General features: G+C 37.3%; 1 protein-coding gene across 1 annotated transcript in view; it reads right to left on the bottom strand.

Annotated features, from left to right (window-relative positions):
* The window catches only part of LOC145664254 (UDP-glycosyltransferase UGT5-like), a 42,490-nt gene extending 16,442 nt beyond the window's left edge, over positions 1-26,048 (bottom strand). The window contains exons 1-2 of the mRNA XM_081730759.1: positions 25,779-26,048; positions 10,611-11,447 (exon numbers count right to left, since the gene is read on the bottom strand). Of these exons, the coding sequence (XP_081586885.1) occupies positions 10,611-11,447 (837 nt within the window). The 5' untranslated portion in view covers positions 25,779-26,048. The remainder of the gene's footprint in view (positions 1-10,610; positions 11,448-25,778) is intronic.
* Positions 26,049-26,340: the final 292 nt, after the last annotated feature.

Genomic DNA, 26,340 nt, shown 5'->3' with positions numbered 1-26,340 from the left:
TTAAAGAGAGCGTGGATCATGGGTCAGAGTTGATGACGATGGGTTTTGGCGGGTCGGAGTTGGTCACAATGGTTCAGAGTGGGTCATAGTGGGTGGTGGGTCGCAGTGGGTCACATGCTGTTGACCTACTTGACCCACTCCAACTCTGATTAACGCTTCGACATCTGGAGTAAATAAGTTCTGCCAGGGGACTCTTTTCCTTTCAATATATATATATTTTGATATGCTCATATTTATTATTATTAATTACTTTCTTGCATTTTTTCCTACATTATCTTAGATTAATGACCGTGGTTTAGGGCAGATTATATAAAGTGAAATACGGTTATGTATGTTTACACTTTCGTTTCTTTCTTTCAAAATACACTCCTATCTATTCACGTAGTCCAAAAGTAGGCATACACCTCTTCATTGATCAAGTATAACATTCTAGTTTATGAGTTTATTTGCTTCGGCTCTTCCGAGCTTAAGATGTAAGTAAAACACATTAAGAACAAATAATAAAGAAACTAAGTCTATCTGATGGATAACAATAAGAAATTATATAAAATGCAATGAACTGATCAGTACGGCACTGTAAACTTATTTTTGGGCCACCCTGTATATTACTAATAATTTATTTCTTGCATTTATTAATAACTAGCTGAAATACACACTTTTCGCATGGGTCAGATAAAATACCTATGCAAACAAACTGAACAACGAAACGAAAAGATATCGGTCATTTTCTAATACTTTTACATATCCCGGTAAACGCCCCCTGTGACCCACTGGTTCGAAATTTAAAAGAACGCCTCTCGCCCGCAGGCGATTGGCCTGTATTTGAAAGTCAACGCCTCTGAAAGAATCACCATTCATCTCAGCGACCGTGAAAACTAAGGATTTGACACTAATATTGGTCATTTTGGAATATTTTTTATATATTTCGGTACCCCACCCCCAGGGTGACACCGACCCGCATCCAATGGTAGCCTATTTTCAAAGTCATCGCTAATGGAAGTGTCACCATTGTTCTCAGCGACGGCGCTAACTATAAATTCAACACAAAAACCGGTCATTTTCTAATGTTTTTACATGTCTCGGTAAACGGTCCCTTCCCCTGAGAAACTGGTTCGAATTGAAAAAACGCTTCGTTCTGGTCTGGAGCCTGGATAAAGTATCCGTGACCAAAGTTTAGTAACTTTCGGTCAACTCGTCTGATTCCCAGGCCGCACACAGACAGACACACAAACAAACTCGTATTTCACACACAACAACAGATAACACAACCCAGAGCATTTTTTCTTTTTTACATAGCACAGCGTTCTTTGTCATAGAACGTTGCTATGTTGCTTCCACGCAGTCAAACCTTCTAGTAAGTGCCTGAGGCAATTAGTCTTTTATACGTAAACACGTGCGTTTGCCTCTTCTGTCGAAGTAATGGGTCGCGTGTACTTCTAGAACAGCTATTTTGTTGATGTATTGACCTTGAAGAACCTACAAATGGATTTTCATTAAGCCACGAGTCGCTTTTGTCCGTGAAGTTGATATACAGTAGAAATGACCTATTCATTATTAACCCGATGTAAAATACTAAGATTATATTGGTTTTACCTGAACACCCACAAATTTGATGTAGCAAGAGGCCTTCCCACAACTGCTTCCAATCCGGCATAAATTTCACGGTTAACTTTTTGAATTATACACAAGAGTATCATTGATATGTTAGTGTTAATAATATTTATGGAACTAGACAAGTTTTTAACTTCCAAACTGTGCCGTGCATAAAAGTCGGAAGTCTCATAGAGTGGTTTCATCCGTGTGTGTGACAGATACCAGAGCAAAGATAGAAGTGATATCGGGAAGTGATTTTCTGCCATTGATTCTGCATCCAAAGAATAGGTCCATCTCATCCGTTAACTCCATATTCAAGCCAAAAGTGGTCCAAATTAGCTATTTTTCGTGTCTCGTCTCGTCTCGTAAACGAGACGAGACAGAACTTTTTGGGACAAGACGAGGCAGACGTTTTCGAGACGAGACACGAGACGAGACGAGACGTCTATTGAAATGTCTCGTCTCGTCTCCTGTCTCGAAATTGCAAACACAGTTTTTGAATTTAAAGCACACACACAGCAAACGTAACGTTTTCGATGTTACTCGGATGACACATTAAGATGTTAGAACATTGAAACCGTTACGTTTGCTCTGCGTTTTTTTTAAATAAAGTTAAGTGTGATAGCCTTGTTAGCTGATTTTTATTAAATTATTTCTTCATGTTTAATTTTTCGGTTGTTTCTAGTGATCACTCCTTAATTTCCTACAGTAATTTGAGTCCGACATTTATAATTGAATTTAAGTTTTGGTTTCATCGCATTTTATTGTCAATATTAAAGTTGCCTTACAACACATTTAATTTTGACTGAGGAAATGAAATTTCTTCACGTATTTGTGAATTCGAACCCCTGCCCTGGATGACTTTTGTATGTGTCCTTAACCTTACTTTTTACAACGTATGTCCTGCACAGTAAAAACATAACTGTGTTGATTCAACACCATTGGCGGAGCTATGGGGGGATGGAGGGTATTGTCCCCCCAACTTTTAGACAAAAAATGAGTTATTCATATTAATTCCACACTCGTCTAGGAAGTATTCCACAGGTCGAGACCGACCAAAAGGTCTGTCCCCCCAGCAGGCAATCCTAACTCCGCCCATGTTCAAGACAATGCGGTGACCCAACGTGACTACCACTTTTTGTGTTAAATCAACACAACACCGGTGTTGATTTCGGTAGTGGGAGAAAAAAAGGTTAGCTGCAGGGAGATTTGAATGGATTAGCCAGTTAGAAGTCGAGCGTCTTACCTAATTGGCTAACTCATCAGACAGAAAAAAACCCTTAAACCAGTATAGAGATAAAAAAAAATGTTGCTGAACACTAAACACAAAGTTACTCTCACGACATATACCATGATTTAATTACTTTTTCAATCGTCAACTAAGAAGCACATTTCCCTGTTCTTTCAGTACCCTTTCTGTAGTTTTATTTTTTTAAGCCACTACACGACCTGGCGACGCGACGGCCAAAACATTTTCTTTCATCGCGCTTTTGTTATTATCTCTGGATCCAATCATAGCATCGCTATTACTAGCGTCAAGTCATAATAGTAAATACGGTCGTAATTAGAATACCCATCAAGTTCGATTTTTTTTTACACTTTCACTGTCAAAAACATTCTTATATGGCTATTATCATATCTAATATAAGTGTGTTAGGAGTTGGAAACGATTAGTGAAAGTTAGGAAAATCACGCCGCCATTTTAAACCTGTCTTAAGACCGCCTTTACTATTATGATTGTCGTGTGCAATTACTAACTCCAGTATCGCAGTAGACATGCCTATCTGACTTGACTCGCGGTTTTAGAGAGTAAGGTAGGTTGTACGGAATACTATTTAAAAAAAATACTGAGTCGGTATTGAAATCTTGAACACGTTCAGGAAGGCCTGTTTCAATTCAGTTTGGCATTTTACTTCGTAGGAGCTTTTATTTTCAGTTGTTTGCCACCCTCGAAACGTGCCCTTACTCGCTCCTAACAACAATCAGTATCGTCTGGGACCAGTGCAGTCACATCGAACTTTACTTGTCGTGTTAACATTACTTGACAATAATGTCTTCGTTTTCGAAGTATCTATGAGCAATATATATTCGTGTATTCGTGCCGGTAAAACAAATTTCAATGTTTCAGAATGTTAAAAAAAAAGTTCACGGTCGAGGAGCCTCAAACCAGCGGCGCAAATCTGTCTTCAACATTGGGGGGGGAGGCAGGGGGACGAGTAAGACCGTTTCCGTATTTATTCCACATACCGTATTATCCGACATATCATTGCAGGTAAAAAGTAGGATCAATCGGCAAGAAGAACTGCAGGTTGTGTGTGTTTTTGATGCTCTGGACTCTATCGCCTAGCACGCCCGTCTACACCATGACTCATACGTCTATCATTCAGTGCAGGCACGTATTCAAGTTTTCTTTTCGGATGGGGCAAAACACGAATCCTCCTAAGCACTTAATTCTAATGTTTCAAAATTATCGATATTATTATTATTAATAATAATAATAATAATAATAATAATAATAATAATAATAATAATAATAATAATAATAATAATAATAATAAAACAGTTCTGTATTTTTCTTAAACTTTTTCTTACTTTTCATTTATAAACCGCTTTACTTTAAACAAACTGCATTGTAGCACAAACAAAATCAAAAAATATTTTTGAGACACATGTAAGGAAAACTGTCTGCTACGTATATCACATAAAAGTAGCAAATGGCAGTAAGTGTATCGTCCTAATACATTAACGTCATAAACAGAACGGAATCGAAATTGTAATCCCATTTAAAAATTTTCTTTAACTTCGCCTGGTATCAATGGCATTACGGTATGTTCTTAGAATTATAACAACATATTGCCCACTGTTTGGACACTGCCTCAAAGTAATCTGATATCAAAGAACCCAGTGTGCGAATTAGATAATTCATATTGGGTGGATAAAATTAGGCAACAGGACGTAGAGTTTGAAGGTAAAATAATTCAAAATAAGACAATAATGTCTTACCCCCCACACACAAATATATGGGTGGACAAACACCGTGCTCGTGGGTTTTCTCGGGATACTCCCGTTTCCTCCCACTTTCTTCATTCCACCATTTCATTCATTTCTCATTATAACCGTCTCCTTTAGCCTCGCCGGCATAATTGTGGGATGTTAAACTTAAAGATTTCATTTCATTTTCATTTCAATTTTTTATATAATAATTCATATATTACACATGATTCAAACATTTTTTCCCAGTAGTTAGCTCCTCTAAAAGTCACAGGCTGCGTCTCAAAGCTAACTAATAAGTCCTATTGCTATTATTACAATTGCAAATATCAATATCTAAAATTGCCTGAAGCACTTTTTTCAATAGAAAAAAATGAAAAAAGAACAAAAAGCATGGCTTGAAAGTAAGACGTAGACAAATTCACTAGTGTTTGGAAGCTGTCTGTAATCCACTGAGCAAAATGGGTCGGTGGGTCGTAATGCGTTGTTAAGTCATAGTGGATCGGTGGGTCACAGTGGGTCCCGGTGGGTGGTGAGTCGCAGCGACCCCCTCCATCTCTGGATTGCACATAAGAGAAAGCAATCATATATATGTGTTTTAACCTTCCTGACTTTACTTAACCTCAATTAATTTAAGATAATTTACAAAAAAATGCAAAAAAAAACAATTATTAATAACATACATAAAAATATATAAATGTATTTTGAGAGAAAAAGTAATCGGTATACTCGAAACTCGAACCCGCACTGCCCACTCAAGAAGCAAACACCTTACCGACTTGCCCACACCACAACTTCTAACGTACGGTTTTGAAGCTTTATTTATAGTGCGTGTGTTACGTAACAACCGTGCGAGATGTCATTATTTGCGAGGACTTCCTTCAAGACCCGTTTCGTAAATTTACGAGATAACTCATTTAATCCTTAATCAATCCGATTATATATATGATTATACACAACACATATATATATACGATGTATGTGTGTCTGTGTGTTGTTTGTGTGTGTGTTGGTGCAGCCAAGAGATTATTAATTCATAATAGATTAATTTATTGTTGATTTTAATCGACAGAACAAATGCTTTTAATGAAAACATGGGGCCTGTTGCAGTAGATGGCTAAAAGCCGTACATAAAATTCAAACTTCAAGTGTACCTGGGGTAACTCACCGTCAATGGCTGATTTAACACGCTTGATGACAGCGCGTGTAATGGTTGAATTATAAACACACTTGATAGAGCCTATATAGATAAGTGGGTACCGTGTGTGACTGTCGTTCCCAGATTTATCCTATGAATGGAGAAAAAACAAGACAATACAGGGGGTAGGGGGAAAGACGGAGATTGTTTATTAATAAGTGTTAAAATTTAATTTATTCCCATGTCTTTTGCTCTTTCCTTTCCCTCTTTCCTTCTTTTCTCATTTTGTTTAGCTTTCCATACTTTTTCGGTCTCTGCATGATGCGTATTATTCTTTTCGTTTCCTTTCCATTAATTCCTATCTCTTTGATCTTAAAGTGAATGGAGTCACATCCTGTTGACCCATGACCCACTTACAAATCTTGACGCAATTGACCCACTGACTCACTCCATCTCTGGACTGCACACACGTATAAAGGAGTCATATATTTATCTTAACCTTCCTGACTTTACTTAACCTCACTAATTTAAGTTAATCTACAAAAAATGCAATAAAGCAATTATTATTGACAAATACAAACATATAGGAATGTATTTTGAGAAAAAGAAAAATCAAAATGAACCAGCCGAGATTTGAACCCGCGTTGTTCCGCTTAAGAAACAGACGTTCTACCGACTTAGCCACGGCAGAATTTGTAACTTTTGGCTTTGAAGCTTTATTTATATTACGTGCGTTACGTAACAACGCTACGAGATGTCATTACTGTCCTTCAAGACCCGTTTCGTAAATTTACGAAATAACTCATTTAATCCTTAATCAATCCGATTATATCTCTATATACGTATATACGATGTATGTGTGTGTGTTGGTGCACCCAAGAGATTAATTCATAATAGATTAATGTATTCTTGATGTTAATCTACAGCACAAATGCTTTTAATGAAAACATGGGGCCTGTTGCCGTAGATGGCTAAAGGCCGTAAATGAAATTCTAACTTCAAGTGTAACTGGAGTAACTCACCGTCAATGGCTGATTTAACACGCTTGATGACAGCGCGTGTAATGGTTGAAATATAAACACACTTGATAGAGCCTATGTAGATAAGTGGGTACCGTGTGTGACTGTCGTTCTCAGGATTCTGTGTTCGAGTCTCAGACTAGACTGAGTTGCATTTTTTTTCAAGGAATTAAACATTATAAATGATGTTCGCGTTTGATACTGAAAGAGATTTATCCTATGAAAGGAGAAAAACAAGACAATACAGGGGGCAGGGGGAAAGACGGAGATTGTTTATCCTTAAGTGTTAAAATTTAATTTATTCCCATGTCTTTTGCTCTTTCCTTTCCCTCTTTCCTTCTTTTCTAATTTTGTTTAGCTTTCCATACTTTTTCGGTCTCTGCATGATGCGTATTATTCTTTTCGTTTCCTTTGCTTTAATTCCTATCTCTTTGATCTTAAAGTGAATGGAATTTCTGCAGATTTATCTCGTGGTTGTTTCTCTAAGTGATGCTCTCAGATAGTAATACTTTTTCCTCCAAATGGAGGAATATCCTGGCATGTTATGTTTTCTGGCATGTATTTGCTGTCATGTTGGTTGTCCAACTATCAGACATACAGTGAAACTATTCTGCTACTGGAAAAAGCTATCATTTCTTATGTATCCAACCTCCACTTATTACAGTCGCTGACTGTACCAGCTCATTTGATATCTGAGTCCATTGTTAACGAAGAGCCCGTTGAAGATCTTGGAGAGTTCGTGGCGGGGGTACAATTCTTTCAATGCATCGCCCTAGAGTATCCCACATGTATTCGATCGGGTTAAGGTCTGGGAACCTCGATGGCCACTCCATTCGTTGAATATGGTGTTGCTCGAAGTACTGATCGACCAGTTGTGCTCTATGGGAACGAGCATTATCGTCCTGTAGAATGAATCCCTGACCTCTAGCACGTGCGAAATGTACAACGTGACTATCCAAAACATCATCCTTATAGCGCTGAGCTGTCATTATGCCACGTGGGAGAACAGACAAATCAGTGTCCTCCAAACGATCAGCCACCTCACACAAGCACACCTGCACCACCATATCTATCTCTTTCAAGAATATTGGATAGATGGTAACACGTCCTGTTTCTTTTCAGACCAATCTGCATCGAGAATCACTGTCCAGAGAAAATCTAGACTCATCAGTAAAGAGAACTGACTACCGTTTGTAACAGCAATGCACCAAAATGGGTAAACTGCTATCTTTGAAAGGGTTCGAAACATATTCCCTTTGATGCGGAGTTATAAGCAAGAATCGAATTCTCAAGAAATATTCAGCAAATTTCAATAACACTAACAATGTATTCATGAATAAATGTAACAAATAATAATTGTAACAACCAAATAAATGTAGTATATATTAATACGTAACAATATGAAAAATAATAGTTTTCCCTTTCAATATTTTCAAATAGTAGTGTGAACAGTTTCAGGTTTCAACGCCCTAAAATTCCTGTTTCAACGCCCTAAAATATATATCAAAATTGTAATTTACACAAATTTCCAATTTAATACCAAACCTTTATACTTAAGAATCTCTAAACTTGAATTTAATATTACAAAAGTATAGTTACGTGCGACCTGATGGAACATATCCCCCGGAAAGGAAGTACCGGTATCATTGGTCCAAAATGGGGCAAAAGAAGTAGGTTAGAATTTTGAATATACTTACAGCCTCCGCCGAATGTGCTTCATCAAATCACTCACAAATAAATAAGGTAAACGCACCGGATTTCGACAGGTTAAGGACCTTTTTCAAAATCAATTGCCTATTGTGGCCATAATATTGGTCGGTGTTGGCCCGTTTTTTCCCTTGAAATGTACAGTCTCTACTAATACTAAAAGTCACTCCAAGGCTCAAATGCTAATGTTAAATTTTTTTATGAAACTGGAACTCGCCAATGGAACCCGAATTCGACACACTTCACCTGGCTTCGACAGTTGCGGTACCTGAATTCGACACCTTCAATTATGTCCATGTAAAACATTAAGTCGGCGTTATTATTAGTAGCAATCTCTTCTCGGCTTCAAATATTGTTTTATTATTATGCAGAAATTATCAGACGGGCAAAAGAACACAACTTAAATTTTCTGAACTGAGTAGTTACTTCGATGATCCTCAATTCGACATGCAAGAACCTGATTTCGACATTCCATATCGAACTGAGGTTACAACTATCGAAGAATTATGCAACAAATAGCTTTATGAAAGACTTTGAACATACTTGTACGTTTAGATATTCAGTTAAAATTATATTTGCGCATGAATTCGACAACCTTGTCGAAATCCGGTTCACGTTACAAATAAAGGCTCGTGTTTTCGACATCCCCCCGTTCATGTTACATCACAACCTTTGTCCTCACAGAGGAAAACAAAACGCACTAATTGAAACTTCTTTACTATTTGCTGATTAAAGTACCACTATTTGCTTGAAGCAAACCCAACTTTAATAAAAGTCTTACGAAAATAACTTGCCGTCTTATGATTTTCTTAAGATTATGTGTTTTTTCTCGAAGAGTGTATCACATACACAACAATGTACTTCTTTTCTCCATGCGTATGACTCATCTACTGTAACCGCACTTCTGACACGAGAAAAGACACTCCCATAATGTTGCTACTTCCATTCACGATCGCAGGGATGACATCTTACGCTTATTTCACATTTAAGCACAGGTATGTCGAATTCGGGTGCCTGTCGAATTCAGGTGCGTTTACCTTATATTATCGCATTTCAGGCGATATTATTCCGCACTATTTTATATTCGGATCATTAGGTTAACTCCGAAACACTCAATTTAACAACACATTTCCTGTTTAACTTAAAACACCATTAAATTTTTACTAGATCCGTCGTTCATTACCTTTTCTTCCGTTCTGACGCAAACCGGTAGTTGTCACTTTGACCACAATTCATAGGTGGCGTTGCTAATTTTCAATGAACAAATGAAGAACTACGTTACATTGAACCTGACCTACTAACATGATTCATAGTAGCCAACTATATGCTTAAATGACTGATCAGCTGTTTCAATGTCCAAAGCTAATTTTTTCCCCCTTTGAGAAATGTTACACTTGCTCCTGGGTAAAATTCACATGCGCTGTTGTCCAATTTAAACACTGCCTATTGTGACACCGACTAAGGGGTACACACACCACTGGTCTTCTGGCATACAACCCACCTTCATGAAATCGCCTGTGGATGTACTCTACTTGTTCATAGAGGACGTTCAGTGGCAACAACAGCCTCCACACGCACTTGAGTTGCTGTTGCAGACCTGTTTCTTCGACTTTTCAAACGGATTTATCGATCATCCCTGGCCGAAGTAACACGCGGTCAACCGCCACTATAACATCTTGAAGCATTTCGAAATTCTCTGGAACTTGCTCCATAACCTGGTGACCACTGCTCGATCGACATTGAGCCACCAGACCACGTCGACCTGACGCTGTCGTGCTTCCAATCTACAATCCGGCAGATGATGCCTCGTTGCCATATTCGCCTGTTTCACTCCACTAGACTTACCTCTGCACTCTACATACACAGTCAGCCAACAATTTCATGAGTTCATGTAGTCCTCGCCCGTACCTAGTACTTTACGAATTCGTGTGAGAGCAACATAATCATGAGTTCTTCCACACAATGTTTTCCCGATCATTTGTCAATAATCGTTGTATTATGGCATCCATTTTCTCCACTCCCGTCATTTCTTTTTTATTGCACATTTTGTCTTTGTTGCTTAATTTATGACGATCAGAGTAGTGAAAACAATGGTTAATTCTTCCTCATTCATACTACGTATTACCTAAATCGTACCTATGTATTTCAATATGGACACTTACCTGCGGCAACGGTTTTGGAGGTTTTATATGCATGCCTCCCACTTCCTTCATATTCGGCACATAAGGTCTTGGAAACAAAATGCTAAAATGACTGTTCAGAAGCACCATACTAGTGTTCCTCTCCAATTCCCACAGTGGAGGTAATGAATCACCAAAGAATCGTCGGGCAATACGGTCTTGTTCTGGCATATAGTAGAACTTGCGTCCAGTGAATTCAAAGAGCGTGTAAACAGTGTTGATAAATCTTTCGGTGAACGACATTCGATCACCTAATGGCAGAAGCACACTTGGAATATACGAAAGCAAATCAGGATTTCCAACCGTTTCACTAGCCCAACGAAAAGCCCCCATAGAACTGATGGTAATGACAGGAGCTTGAAATTTGTGTGCAAATCCATAAAAGCATTCATTGAAAAACACTTCCATTAGGATTAAATCAAAATTTTCATTCGAGTTGTTGATAAGTTCTTGCAACTCTGGAAGTTCAAACGCTTCCTCACATAACTTATTGCCGACTACCCATAAAACCAGCATTTCGCTAGTTGGAGTTCGGTTGTCTCCGAAGATAATATCTGTTACTTCAGGTGGAAGAGCTCTACTACCAAATCCAAGATCAATGTTTTTATAATTCGGTACATTCTTCTGGGGATAATTTGAGATAGCTACTACTTGATGTCCTCGCCTGGCGAGTTCTGTTGATAATGCTTCAAATACTAAAGTATGACTTCTCACAGGCATTGGGAAAATTGCCAATATTTTTGCAGCACCACTACTCTGCAAAGCACATAGAAGTCCAATAATGCAAACTTGAAAGGATGCTGTTTGTTTTGGCCACATCTGTAAAAGAAAAAAAAAACGAAACTATAATTTAAATTTAAGTTGAATAAGACAAAACTTGATATTAATATGAGGAAATATATAAGGTATTTTGATAATATACGGACTTATGAAAAATTATTCTGACAGTTTCTCCTCTCTCAAACTCAACTCGGGATTTTAAGACTTTGTAGTATTTATTACAATTATAAATAGTACATCAAATGAAAGAGCAACTCAAACAGTTTTGTACGCACGCATGCACATGCACTGTTTCCTCTGTTTCCCGTTAGAAGGCGCTAGTAGCAAAGATGGCGACTAATGACGAGAAAGCTTTTTGTGTTTTACGTTTTTGCAACGACTGAATTTGTAGTTACAGTGCAACATGCTTTCCGTAACCAAGTGATATTAACATCGGTAGATGGTATCATCAGTTTGAAAACACCAGCTATCTGTGCAAGGGGAAGAGTACAGGATGATCAAAAGTGATTGAAGAACGTGTTGAACAAGTCAGAGTCTTCCACGCATAGCCCAAAGCATTTGTTCTCAATCTAATTCCTATCATGGCCTCCATTTTATCACATCCTGTTGCCAGTGTCTCCCTTATAATTTCTGGTTTGTAATAAGCTTGTGTGGGATTTTTAATATACCTATTGCGAAGATCTCACGGTATTAATCTATTTCTATCATAGTAGAATCCATTTCTTGTATATAGTGCATACAGTAACTCCCCAAAAGCGAATGTATTAAAACTGACAAGTCCTTGCAACTGGCTTTCTGTAACGAAGACTTGGGCAAGTTCTGGCCGAAAAGGAGAGAAGAATATCCTGGTCTGGTATCTGCTGCTTTAAAAGTAGGTCTAATAATTCAATTTGCTACATCGTACCTGTGCGAAAGTGGTTTTCCTTCCATTGTAAGCATTAAAACAAAGACAAGAAATCGCTTATCAGTTGAAAATAACTTTATAAGGTGCGTCACAAAGATTGAACCCTTTGGGGATCTTATGGTACATTTTGTACCATACGCGTTTTTCATGGTACATTGCGATATTTCTCTTCTATTTGAGCTTTTTCGTCCTTTTTTTTTGTTTGTTTTTCAAGTCCAGAGACATTGTAGAAGACATTACGTATGGTTTCAGACCGTTCTGCGTCCAGACATGGGAGGTGATGACGTCATAATCTTAAAATGTATTTTTTCCTTTTTTAAGCCTATGTTCATTATTTTTTGGCGGGCTTATTTTTGAACGTAGAAGATTGAAATTTTGCACAAACATTCAGTCCACCGAGTAGTATTTACCAGATTTTTTGTTCCGATGTCAGTGCTAAAACAGGGGGGAAACCAGAGGGGCAAAGGGGTAAAAAAAGGGATATTTTTACCCCAAAAATCCCGTTTGTCGTCATTTTCCCGCCTCACATACATGATAGGACCACGTGAGTCATACCGTCTGAAAGACCGTTCCATTCTGAAGAGAATGACGGTCGAATTATTATTCTAGGGTAATTAGGGATGTCTCAGGGATTTTTTGAAAAATATACTTCTATATAGGGAAAAATGGGGCATTGTCGGTATATATATTTTTTGGCGGGCTTATTTTTGAACGTAGAAAATTGAAATTTTGCACAAACATTCAGTCCACCGAGTAGTATTTACCAGATTTTTTGTTCCGATGTCAGTGTTAAAACAGGGGGGGAACCAGAGGGGCAAAGGGTTAAAAAAGGGATTTTTTACCCCAAAAATCCCGTTTTTTGTCATTTTCCCGCCTCACATACACGATAGGACCACGTGAGTCATACCGTCGGAAGGGCCGTTCCATTCTGAAGAGAACGACGGTCGAATTATTATTCTAAGGTAATTAGGGCCGTCTCAGTGAATTTTTATCCAAATATACTTCTGTATAGGGTAAAAGTGGGACATGGTAGGGAAATTTTTTCTGGCGGGCCTATTTTTTCACGTAGAAGATTGAAATTTTGCACAAACATTCAGTCCACCGAGTAGTATTTACCAGAAGTTTTTTTCGATTTCTGCGTAAAAACAGGGGGGATCCAGAGGGGCAAAAGTTGAAAAAAGGGAAATTTTGCCTCAAAAAATCCCTTTTTCCAGGAATTTCCCGCCTTAGATACACGATGGAGACATGTGAATGGTACCGCCTGAAAGATAGTTCTATTCTGAAGAGAATGATGGCGGATTATAGTCCTAGGGTAATTAGGGATGTCTCAGGAATTTTTTCCCTGAGATCATAGTGTTTTGTGGTGATTTGGGGCATTGTGGGAATTTTTAATAAAAATCCTTCCGCCCTTACTATTCAAGATAGAAACTTGAAATTTGGCACACACATTTAGTATACCAAGTACTATTTATCAGATTTTTTTTAGATGGCTACGATCACACAGGGGGGTCCAGGGGGGGCCAAAGTTCGAGAAAAAAAATTTTCCCTCCGAAATTTTCACTTTGACAATTTTTTTACCGCTTCTGGTATATGGTATGAGCATGCAAGTGGTACCATTTGAAAGCCAGCTCTATTCTGAAGAGAATGAGGTATGAACCATGATCCTAGGATAAATAGTGACGATGCAGTAGCTGCTTGACTGAAAGTCTGAAAAATAGCCCAAAAAGCCAAGATCTCCAAAGGGTAAATCGGACTTTGCCGAACTAGTGAAATCATACCATACTCATACAGTTCATTAGCTTTCGATTTTAATTCTATTTCAATGTGCACGTTTTGTTTTCAATAGGTATTTTTCTGGTGGTTATTTTAATATGCAGTTGTCGTTAGTTTCATATCGTACCTCTTTAATTTAAATTGATTTCTAAACAACTCTGAACCTGTTAAAAATATTTAGTAGACCTATTTTTTTGTTGTTCTTAAGTCTGTACAAAAATAAAAATATATTTATCAGAACAAAATTCAAAATAATATTTAAAAAATATTTTCCGATATTAGATTCTAATTATATTTCTCTCTTCCGATTATCTTCGCGATCCCTCTGGTTGAGAAACCCTGGCCCAAAGAAATCAATTCGGAAGGTTAGTCGTAAATTAGCAATTCCAGTGACGTTTGTGTAGAGAATTTTAAGAAGTTGACGAATTTAAGAAAGAGGACTGAAGCAGTTGTTGCAACATTTACTCCAAACACAGTGATCAAGGTTTGGGAAGAACTTGCCTATTGACTCGATTGAATACTTGTAGCAAATACTGTTTGAGTTGTTCTTTCATTTAATATATTATTTATAATTGTACGTTAAATATATTAGGTATAAATACTACAAAGACTTAAAACCCCGATATTCACTTTGAAACACTCTCTACATACACTGTAAAAATTCGTTGTGTTATTTCAACGACATGCCTATGTGTTAACACGATTGTGTTAAAATATAACACAAACAAGTGGTTAGAACAACTCACTCTCCGTTTGGAGTTGTGTGTCAAATGCCGGTAGTTGAAATGACACACAGCCTGTGTGTTAAATTAACACAAGTGTAGAATCTTCGGTGTTGTTTTCTGCGTGATTGCCAAATATGTTGGGCATCTAATTATAAAGGCTTATGAACTGAAGCTACAGGCAAACACAGTAGAAAGTAATACTTAAACAAATCCAAGTATACGCAAAATTTCAAAATACAAACCGCGCGATGTGTTTTCAATTGTTTTTTACAAAATGTTTCTGAAGAAACCCTAACAACACAAAATGTGCTAGGAGTGTGCCATTTAGGTGTTCTAAATGCATCTCCTACATTTGGTGCATTTATTGCTTCTTTTTCTAAGCGATTGTGTACTAGAAGGAACAAACGCATCAACTTTACTAGGTTGCAACTGGCGCCGATCATTTGAAAGTGAATATGGAAGTACTATAAAATAAAGTAAATGGACAGTCATCATTTTGTTATAAAATTAGGTCTACATGGCGAGCAGATTTTATGTTATCCCGAACGGTTATCGTCGAATATACGCGGCTTAAAGGAGCACTCTGATTAGCCAAATTCAAAAGATCTCAACAATTTATCCCTCTACAAGCGACATTTTCTTCATCGCCTCCGTGGCCAAGTCGGAAGAGCACGCGGCTGGTAATTGAAAGGTTGGTGGTTCACCTTTCAATTACTAGCCACTGGAGTACATTTTTTTTACTTGTTTAAAGTTTTTTTTTTTAGACTCAGCATAATGTAAACACATTACGCATATAGGGATTTAACATATTTTAACATATTTTAAACGCCAACACAGCGGGGTATGTGTTTAACTAACACCACATAGTAGTAGTCACGCTGGAACCACTGCCCTGTGTTAAAATTGAGTTGAATTAACACAACCATTTTTTACTGTCTCTACAATTTTAATCCTTGAAGTCGTGTTTCTTTGAATAATAAGCTATCGATTTTGATAAGCTTTAGGTTTGGGTACCATTGTGTCCAAACCCATTACCTCCTCTTCTTTAAAGCTACCTTCTTCTTGACGTTATATCTTTACTTATTTAATTGATAGTTTCAGATACAGTACATTGGCAATTTTACACTGAAACATTTAACAACTGTAACAGGAAATACCTAAAATAGTAAGCATAATAATAATAATAAAAGTTTAACAAAAATATGTATTAACAAAATTTACACATTACAATGTTAACATCTTAATTTTGCACAATGCGGGTCGGGAATTTTTTTCAGGAGTAAAGACTTCTGTGCTAGGTGGAATGCTGCTTATTTCAAGAGGAAGCCTTTACACGACCTTTGAACTATTACAAGCCTAAATTTCGGACTGTAGACTTATATTACGAGTAGATTGTGAATTGGTTTAGGATTTAGGTTTTAGTAATTAGATTTCTGGACTTTCGGCATCTATGGCAATGTTAGCCCGTCACATGTGAGGGATGACGTCCCTCGACGATCACACTATCCGAAGGAAAGGAAGAAAGAAAGGATCGGGGGAGGACAGAAGCAGCCTGGGACCTATATGTTAGGTACCATCCGAGCATTTGCCTGGTGTGAATGAGGAAAACCTCACTCAGGATGGCTGGAATGGAAAAGCATTTACACTTGTTCGATCGATTGTCCTCGGGATCGTTCGCACTAAAGACGACAGCATTCGCGACTACATTATGCGGGGTCACAAATGTGAATTGATTCTCAAAAAATTAAGTGTAGAAACAGAGCCTGACTGACAGTTTGATTTTGCGATTTACCATTGTATAGAGAAATAAAACAATTTCCTTTCTTTTAAAACGAGTATTTTGTTAGTCTCTTTATTATTCGCATGTTAGTTTCATTAATTGACTTGTCTGAGATTCTATAACGAACAATGGCTAGCAAGCTAATGTGGTACACGAACTAGACCAAATAAGCAAGGTATTGTACTGCAGGAGAAATCAAGGATTTGTAATAAGTGGCTAACGCTATCAAAATTTGAATTTATGTAAATTCCTAACATGCATCTTGACATACATATAAAATGCATTTAGACATCTTATATATATATATATATATATATATATATATATATATATATATATATAGATATAGATATAGATATAGATATAGATATAGATATAGATATAGATATATATATATATATGAAAGTCATTATGTTTGTGACAATAACTCTTGAACCACCCGACCAATCTCGATCAAATTTTCAACATAGATGAGGTTCGGGCTTGGGATGGTTTTTGTTATTTCACTTTGACGGTACAACATAGAGGAGTGGATGTTTAAAAGTGATCGAAAATTACCAACATTTATTGAGTTGAATTGAATTTGAGTTTTACGTCCCGTTCAGCAGCGAGGCTGTATGAGACGTGGACCTACTGATTAACGTGGAATCCGAACCACATGAGCTTCCACCGGGAATGGAGCCCGGGTCTCCCACGTACCAACATTTATGTCGAATCCATAGTTTTCGGGGTCGCTGAGATAAACAGTGAAACTTCCAATGCCGTATAAATCCATATTCAGCCCCGCAAGTCGGGGGAGGGGAAAATATATTAAAATCATTGAAAATAACCGATATTGGTGTCGAATCCATCGTTTTCGGGGTCGCTGAGGCAAACAGTGACACTTCTGATGCCAATTTAAAAAAATCATCCCTTCATGTTCAAAATAAAATGTATTCTCCCTGTGTGAAGAACGGGTATTCTGATAGTATATTACAGGCTCGGATCCAACGGGTGGGCTATAGTCCCCCTTGACACTCAGGTATACACTGGATAAAATGGGCTTCAAACCTACTTTCTTTACACTGGATAAAGCGCAAACTATGGTCATTGATCATATGCTGAATTTGCGGATATATATATATATATATAAGGGTAGATAAAAAATTTAAACATTTCATACAGGACACGAAAGTTTGGCCCTCAACTGTACATCACGTGTTGCGGTTGCCGATTCTTTCTTGTTTTCAATGTGTCATGTGGACCTTCCTCTTCCGTCAAAAGTAACCAGTTCACCTGTGAGTGTCGTGATGTGGAACTGGTGCGGTAAAATGGGCGACCTGACAGACTTCCAAAGAGGCATGATCGTTGGTGCCCGTCTGGTTGGAGCTTTAGTGGCAACAGTGGCGAACATTGTGGGGCTATCGAAAGGCACTAATGTTACGAGAGCATACACAATTCATGGGCAAATGACGTCTGGAAAGCACAACAGTGGTCGAAAAATAATCCTGTCAGATAGGGACCGGAGGGCATTAAAACGGATTGTAGCAGCTAAAAAGAAGACCACTGCAATGCAAATTACGTCTGAATTCAATTCCGGCCTACAGAACCCGGTTTCATCGAAAAAAGTGCGACGGGAACTTCGTGAAATGAAAATTCATCGTAGGGCCGCTATCGCCAAACCCATAGTCAGAGCAGTAAATGCGAAGAGACGTATCCAGTGGTGCAAGGACTACAAGCCGTGGACTCATGAGCAGAAGAAACACGTAATATGGTGCGATAAATCAACCTTCGCCTTGTTTCCAACAACCGGTCGTGTTTACGTATGGAGAACAATCAGAACACCGTCGCAGGCCTATGATACAGACTATCTGCTCCCAACTGTAAAGCATGGGGGTGGTTCTGTTACAGTATGTTCAGTGATATCGTGATTTTCTGCAGGTCCCATCCAGGGGTGCCCATCCCCCCCAAAGCTGATGGCGCACTCCCCCCAAAAACTAATAATTTCTTCCTTCCTCAAAACTCAAGTCTTCTAAAAACAATTGTCCAGTGTAGCAGTAGTTTTTATAGTACTAGTAATTGTTATTTTTGTTGTTTTTATTTCCTGTAGTAGTATTATAGAATGCTTGTAGTAGTAGTAGGGGCAGTAGTAATTATAAAAAATGGCATTACTTTTATTAGTAGTCTTGGTAGTGTACTATGTGTGTGAATGTGTGATTACATTTTCCAGGATCTGCGAAAAACGAACAACTGCCTAGCCGGCTTCAGCTGAATATATAGAATACTACTGGAGCGACCTCTCACGGGCCACTTTTGAGCTGGTTTTCAGTTTACCGCAGGCCCTGGAAAATGTAATCGAACAAACAGAAAACTATACAAAATATTACCATTAACTCATTTATTATACATCATGTAGCAAATGAACAGCATTACTTATTAAGTGTCGTACATGGTATAAATAATAAATAAATAAATGCTCCCAGCAGAAAATGGGTAAATTACCTACACAAAGCGATAAACGGACCAGCCCATCCTTTCATATAGGCCTAGCAACTTGCGAGGTACTTCATTCATAGAGTTTCTAAGCAGGGGGTAGGGGATTCATTCTCGAGATTTAAAAAAAAAAAAAAAAATCGCATCGTGTTCCAATGTTATTCTGACGACAGCAAAATTACTTATTCGACATTAGAATAAAATTCTTCCCCAATTTTTTTATTCCCCCCAATTTTTTTCTCGATGGCACAACTTGCGCTATTAATCCCTCCTGTGGGCGGCCCTTCTCTCTTAAAACGAACCAACCTTTCCTTTCATACGGCTACTTGCGCGGTACTTCATTCATCGAGTATCGAAGCAGGGGGTACGGGGGTTCACCCCGGAAAATTTTTGAAAATTAGCTTCTCAAAATCGTGTTTTAATGCTATTCCGATAGTAAAATTGCTAGTTCGAAAGTAGAGTAAAATCCCCCCCAAAATTTTTCTCAATGGCGCAGCTTGCGCCATACATCCCCCCTGTGGGCGGCCCTGGTCCCATCATAGCTCTGCATGAAATGATGAATGCTAAGGCGTATGAGGCCATTTTGGGGGACCAGGTTCCACCCATGGCCCAAATATTGTTCCCTGATGGTGATGGCATCAACCAAGATGATTTGGCACCCTGTCATGCTGCAAAAACGGTGAAATCATGGTTTGAGGAGCATGACCAGGAGCTAGCACACCTCCCCAGGGTCGCACAATCACCAGATCTGAACATCATTGAGTCATTGTGGTGTGAGTTAGAAAGGTCTGTTCGGTCTCATTACCCTCCACCAGCATCCCTTAAGGTACTGGAGCATGTTTTGGAGGAACAATGGTACAAAATTCCGCACACCACGATTCAGAAGCTGTATACGTCCATTCCACGTCGGATCCAAGCTGGTTTGGGCGTAAAAGGCGGCCCCACACCATACTAGGTATGATTTTCACACTTTTGTAAAGTTTTAGATTATTTGTCCAACTCCTATATATATATATATATATATATATATATATATATATATATATATATGGATAGATATAAGCTTAACATCAATGAAAACATCAATATCATTATGAGCTAGTACATTTTGAACAATTGCGCCAAGTGAGTTACTAGATAATGATTAAAGATAAACAAGAATTATAGATCCAGTGGCGTATTTAGGGGGTGGCTGTTGGGCTCAAGCCCCCCCCTGAAATAAATTTCTTATATGAAAACTTCATTAAAATTTGTATGCATTGCAAAGGAAAATTAAAAGTGCTTATTCACGTGTTGTGCATAGCCTACCCGAAACAAAATCCTTAATACGCCACTGTCTAGATCAATAAAGGATTAGTATGGAACATTAAACAGTTCCTTGGGGAATGCCAGATTTTATCGACAAAACCATTATGTTCAACCAGAAATAATTACATTGTTGTCAATTCAGCAAAAATCGTTGTAATGAGCTTGAATAATGTGACAAATATATTAAATCTGTCCAATAATTTGTACAAATGAAGTGATTTACAGAATCAAATTTTCTATTTTTAACACACCTTCTATCAGTTCCCCTAGAATACAGTCTCTTCAAAAAGTTTCCTAATCAGTTTGTGTTTGTCTAATATGTGCTAATATGGTCCTTTCTCGCCTCCTCTATTCCCAGTACTTCCTCATTGATTGTCTGCTCCATCTAATTTTCTCCATTTTTCCCTTCACCTAAATTTCGGAAACTTTCGGTGTCCGTTCCGTTTTTCTTTTTATATAAGATTCCTGTTTATGTAATATTCCAAATAGCGCAGTACTCTAAACGAAACATGGGCCGCGGTTGCTTAGTGGTATAGTGTTCACCTCTGGTTCAAAGGGTCCCGGGTTCAAACCCTACTCCCGCCAAGTGCACTTTGTGTTGCACAAACACCGTGTGCGTGGATTTCCTCGGGGTTCTCCCGTTTCCTCCCACTTTCTTCATTCCACCATTTCATTCATTGCTCATCATCACCGTCTGCTTTAGCCTAGCCGGCATAATCGTGGGACATAAGACTCAAAAATTTCATTTCATTTTCCTAAACGAAACATTTAATTAAGCATTTTCATCTTTGCCTTTTTCAAAGTACCTTTTCAGAAGGGAAACATGCGATTCACCTGGAGATCAATTTATATATCGTTATTCCCGTGGAATCCTTTTCGGTACAGATATAGTAGAAAGTATTAGATCATAAAGCCATGTATCCAAGGGTAGTCACTAATGTGGCTAGTGACAATAAACTATGAATCCAAGCAAATAGGACTTTAACAGATGAGATCGATTTAAAAATCTGAGATAATTTTCCGGAAGTTCATTTGAATTATGATTGTTAATCTATCGAAATTTTATGGTGTCAATTACTCACAAAGTTGGATTAAAGTAAGAAAAATTAGTAATATGTTCCATTAGTCAGTAACTTTTTACTATATATCCCTCTCTGATAGACGATGTTTTTTTTTTCTCTTGACGGACATTTTTGATCATTGTTTTGATCACTGTATGTATATATATATATATATATATATATATATATATATATATATATATATATATATATATATATATATATCCCGCGGGGGCGCGGGTCTCAGTGGTAGAGCGTTCACCTCCATTGCTTGGGGTCCCTGGTTCGATCCCAGCTTGCGCCGTGTGGACTTTGTGGTGGACAAACACCGTGCTCGTGGATTTCCTCGGGGTTCTCCCGTTTCCTCCCACTTTCTTCATTCCACCATTTCACTCATCTCTCATCATCACCGTCTCCTTTAGCCTAACCGGCATGTCGTGGGACGTAAAACTTACAGATTTCATTTCATTTCATTTCATTTCATATATATATCCCCCAAGTTGCGGGGCTGAATTTCGATTTAAAGAGCATCGGAAGTGTCACTCTTTGTCTCAGCGCCCCAGAAAACTATGGATTCGACACTAATATCGGTCGTTTTCGATCATTTTATATAGGCCTATCATCCCTTCCATCCCCCAAGTTGCAGGTCTGAATTTGGCTTTAAACGGTATTAGTGTTCATCTCAACGACATGGAAGTTTCACTGTTCATCTCAGCGACCCAGAAAACTATGGAATCGACCTAATATCGGTTATTTTCGCTTATACTGAGCTCCCCAAGTTGTAGGGCTGCATTTGGATTTAAACGGCATCGGAAGTGTCAGTATTCATCTGAGCAAACCCAAAAACTATGGATTCGACATTAATGTTGATCATTTTCGATCATTTTTAAATATTCCTCCCTTCCCCGTCCCCTACGTTGTAGCGTCAAAGTGAATAGTAAAACTATCCCAGTCCCGAACCCCATTTATGTTGAAAATTCGATCGAATTCGGTTATGTGGTTCAAGAGTTATTAAGCCACAAACATAGTCCCTTTCATTTTTTTATATATAAATTAAAAATATGTGCATTCCCAAGAGTAATGGTCTCACAAAAAAAAGAAAAAAAGAAAGAAAGAAATAGGACCCAGAATAGAGGGCCTTCACACTACTTAGTTGATATTTAATAAATAATTTCATTTATGACCCTACAATAGTGGGTAAGTCATTTCCCATTAAAAAAAAAAAAAGAATCCGAAAGGGTAATTCACTGTTGAGTCGGAAACGTTCGTATTTCTCATATAAACGTTTCAGCATAACTGCAACATAATATGATTTAGTTTTTAAAAATGGAGCAAGAACGTTACGCTCGAATTTTTTGTGTGCAAATGTGGTTGCTCGTATATTACAATGTACTTCCAGTAAATAAGTACAAGAGCTCCTTCATGGTTAATTTTTTAGCGTCCGCGCCTTTGGCGTAGCAGACCCGGGTTTCCGGCGGGAGCTCATGTGGTTCGGATTCCACGTTAATCAGTAGGTCCACATCTTATATAGCCTCGCTGTTAAAAGGGACGTTGAACTCACAATCAACTCAACTAAATAAATACAAAATACTGGCCACTGCACTAGACTTAATCGAATTTTTTAAATTGTTATGCTGCAGTTATTACTGATTTGTGTGTGTGTGTGTGTGTATGTGTGTGTGTGTATGTGTATGTGTGTGTGTGTGTGTGTGTGTGTGTGTGTGTGTGTGTGTGTGTGTGTGTGTGTGTGTGTGTGTGTGTGTGTGTGAAATACGAGAAAAATTACAAAAGAACTGGAGAACACTTTGTCCGAGGAAAATTAAACTCTAAAAGTAAACCATACTTTATAGAATTTTTAATGAGAAATGGCTTACATCACATGTTATTGCTACGTATGTTTATAAATAATTAGTGAAGTATTTATTTATGAAATGTCGACAAAATCGCATGAGTCATATTTGAGAAAATTCTCAAAACAAACAAATAAATAAATAAATAAATAAATAAATAAAAATAAAAACTAAAAAGAAAAAGAGTAATTCAACTACAAGAATAAACTACTCTTTATGCACGTTACCGTACTGTAGCGTTATTAATGAAACATGTTTTTATTTGTGAAATATGAAGAAACACTTGAGTCCTTTTTAAAGAAAGTCACCTGAAAAGAACCCACCCACAAGAGCATCCTACTATTTCTGTATTTTTTTACCCTATTATAGAATTATAAATGAAATATTGATGTATTAAATAGAGACAAAATCATTAGAGTCATTTTCGAGAAAAATCACTTTTGCCAAAAATAAGTCATTAGTAAACGACCCTTGCAATCGCTTGAAAAATGAACTCTTTGAGTTTAACGTCCCACGTTTGTGTCTGTTAGGCTAAGGAAGACAATAATTAAAGCAAGTGAATGATTATGGAAGAATTGGTGGAATTAGAAAGTGGGAGGAAACGGGAGTGCTCCGAGAAAACCCACGAGTACGATGTTGTCCAACACAAACTTACTTGGTCGGGAATCGAACCAGGACCCCACTCACCAGAGGTAAGCGCTCTACCACTGAGCCACCGTGCATCTTTACAATCGCTTGAGATTTGTAGTGGAAGAATTCAGCTCTTTTGTTTTATTTATTATTATTATTATTATTATTATTATTATTATTATTATTATTATTATTATTATTATTATTATTATTATTATTATTATTATTTGGATTTGGATTTTAAAAAAGAAAAACGTAACTCTAATAATTTCATCCGAGTGAATCCATTCTAAGTGATCATATACAAGCATGTGCCGCTCGACCATCTCCAAAAAAATCTAATTTTTTCATGACTGCTTACATCAGGGTTAGTAGCGTAGCCATGATGTCTTTGGGGGGGGGGGGAGGAGCGCTGTTATAGGTACATATAGAAAAATTACAAACAAAAAATATATACGGTAAACATAAAAATATTAAAAATTACAAACATCAAAGTACCAATATACATTGTCGGACCTCTTTGTGGGGCTCTTCCCCCCTTCCCTACGCCACTGATCAGGGTACTTCAAATCCACAATTAATTATTTTTTTACAACATTCTTTGGCGACGCAGCGGCTGCCGCCATTTGGCGTTTTTTAATTTTTTTTTTTTAATTTTAAGCGTTTACGTTGTTTTGAATTGAAAATTGCTGGACGTCTCCAACTCGTGCAGAGCTAAAATTTTGATCTTAAATTTTTGCCTGAAACCACTTGAAGGGAGTGAAATCAGGGTCTACAGTAGCAAAATTTTTGGACATTGAAGACATGTTTGGGAAGAGGAAACAACTGACGTAGAGGTATGAATTTGTGTGTGCATATAGTTCGGGGTCATAAGTTAACACACCAAAATTTACAGACCTGTATCTGCTCACAAAGGCCTGCAAAAAAAATCGCGAAGTTGGGGAATTATCTCCAAAGGGCCTGGATAAAAAAAAAAAAAAAAAAAAAAAAGTGAAATTTTGAGAATAGTTCGTCCTTTAGTATACCATAACACACAACAAAGCGCGTTTGTATTTTTGAGCAGAAGAGGGTCAAGGTATTAAGGAATGACGTCATATGACGAAAAAGAGGCATTTTTTCTTTTTTCTCGATCACTTTGCATAGATTGATCCATCCGAGAATCTTAACTATTCAAACATTATCATCCTATAATTATATTACTATTACTACTATCAACTAATAATAATAATTATAAACTTCTTTATCATATAAAGAAGATATATAAAGAAGATAATAAACTGTATTTCGACAAGGATGTTAATTACTTGATAGTTAACACGTATTAATGAAGTTATTCAAGTAAAAAAATATATAGCCGCTGTACTACCCACTGTCACAGTGGTCCAGCTACTTTAATTATATTCTGGTACCAAGGCCATATTTAAAAAATAAATAAATAAAATGATAGGTGTAGAGTCACTATTAAATGTGTCGATTGCAAATGCTACTAAAAGGATTTTGCGTAAATTGATGTAGACCTACACTTATCACATTATTTTCTTCCAGTAAAAAAAAAAAAAAAAAAAAAAAAAAAAAAACGATATAGCCAGCATAGCTCCTAGGGGTCTGGCCTCCTTCTCCCCCGCTAGTTCCCCCTATGGGAAGTCATACTGGACAAATTATATTGAGATTCTCACAGTATACCCTTAATGATTTGAGGAATGCACAAACGACTTTTTCTAATCATCTTGAATTTTGTAAGTGTTTGAAATTAAAATAACTTTTACAGTGTAACTTATTGGATATATACAATATATATATTTTTTAAAAAAAGCATTATTATTATAGTAACTCCTCAACAAGCTAGTTGGTAACACTGAATACTTACTTTATATTCCTGAATAGAAACCGACGAAGTCACAACGCAAATCGCTCATGAAGTTTTCAGTAACTACTTCTACTTCACTACACTTTCCCTGGGTTTTATTTTTGCATGTGAACCGTATTTCATGTTTCACAGAACAGACAGTCCCGTCAGCATTACTTTGCAAATCTGCAAGTCTTACTGAAGTAATTAGGTTACGATTTGTTAGGAAATTATGGTTTAACTGATAATCTGTCGCCAGTGTCGATAATTACGAGAGCAAATCAGTGTTTCAACCATACTATATTCAGAGTTCAGAACTGGCGATGATATAATACTTTTTTTTTTTTTTTTAATACGCTGTTGCCTTATTTTCAAGTGATACCAAACAGGAGGAAGTTGCAGAAATTCTTTGTCGTACAGTGAGCTATTACAGCAATATTGACCTTCAACTAAAAGCAAATTATTGTAATTATCTCGACGTTTCAGCGGTAAGATTTTTCAACAAAGAAGAAGAGAATGAAATTACACGCATACATGCATGTATTCAACATTTTGCACATTCAACCAAAGTGTAGGCTATATA

This window comes from Thermobia domestica, chromosome 11 (genome assembly GCF_964235325.1).
Source record: "Thermobia domestica chromosome 11, izTheDome1.hap1.1, whole genome shotgun sequence".
Lineage (NCBI taxonomy): Eukaryota > Metazoa > Arthropoda > Insecta > Zygentoma > Lepismatidae > Thermobia > Thermobia domestica.
The sequence above is the reverse complement of the archived record's forward strand: the minus strand, read 5'-3'. Positions and strand labels throughout refer to the sequence as shown.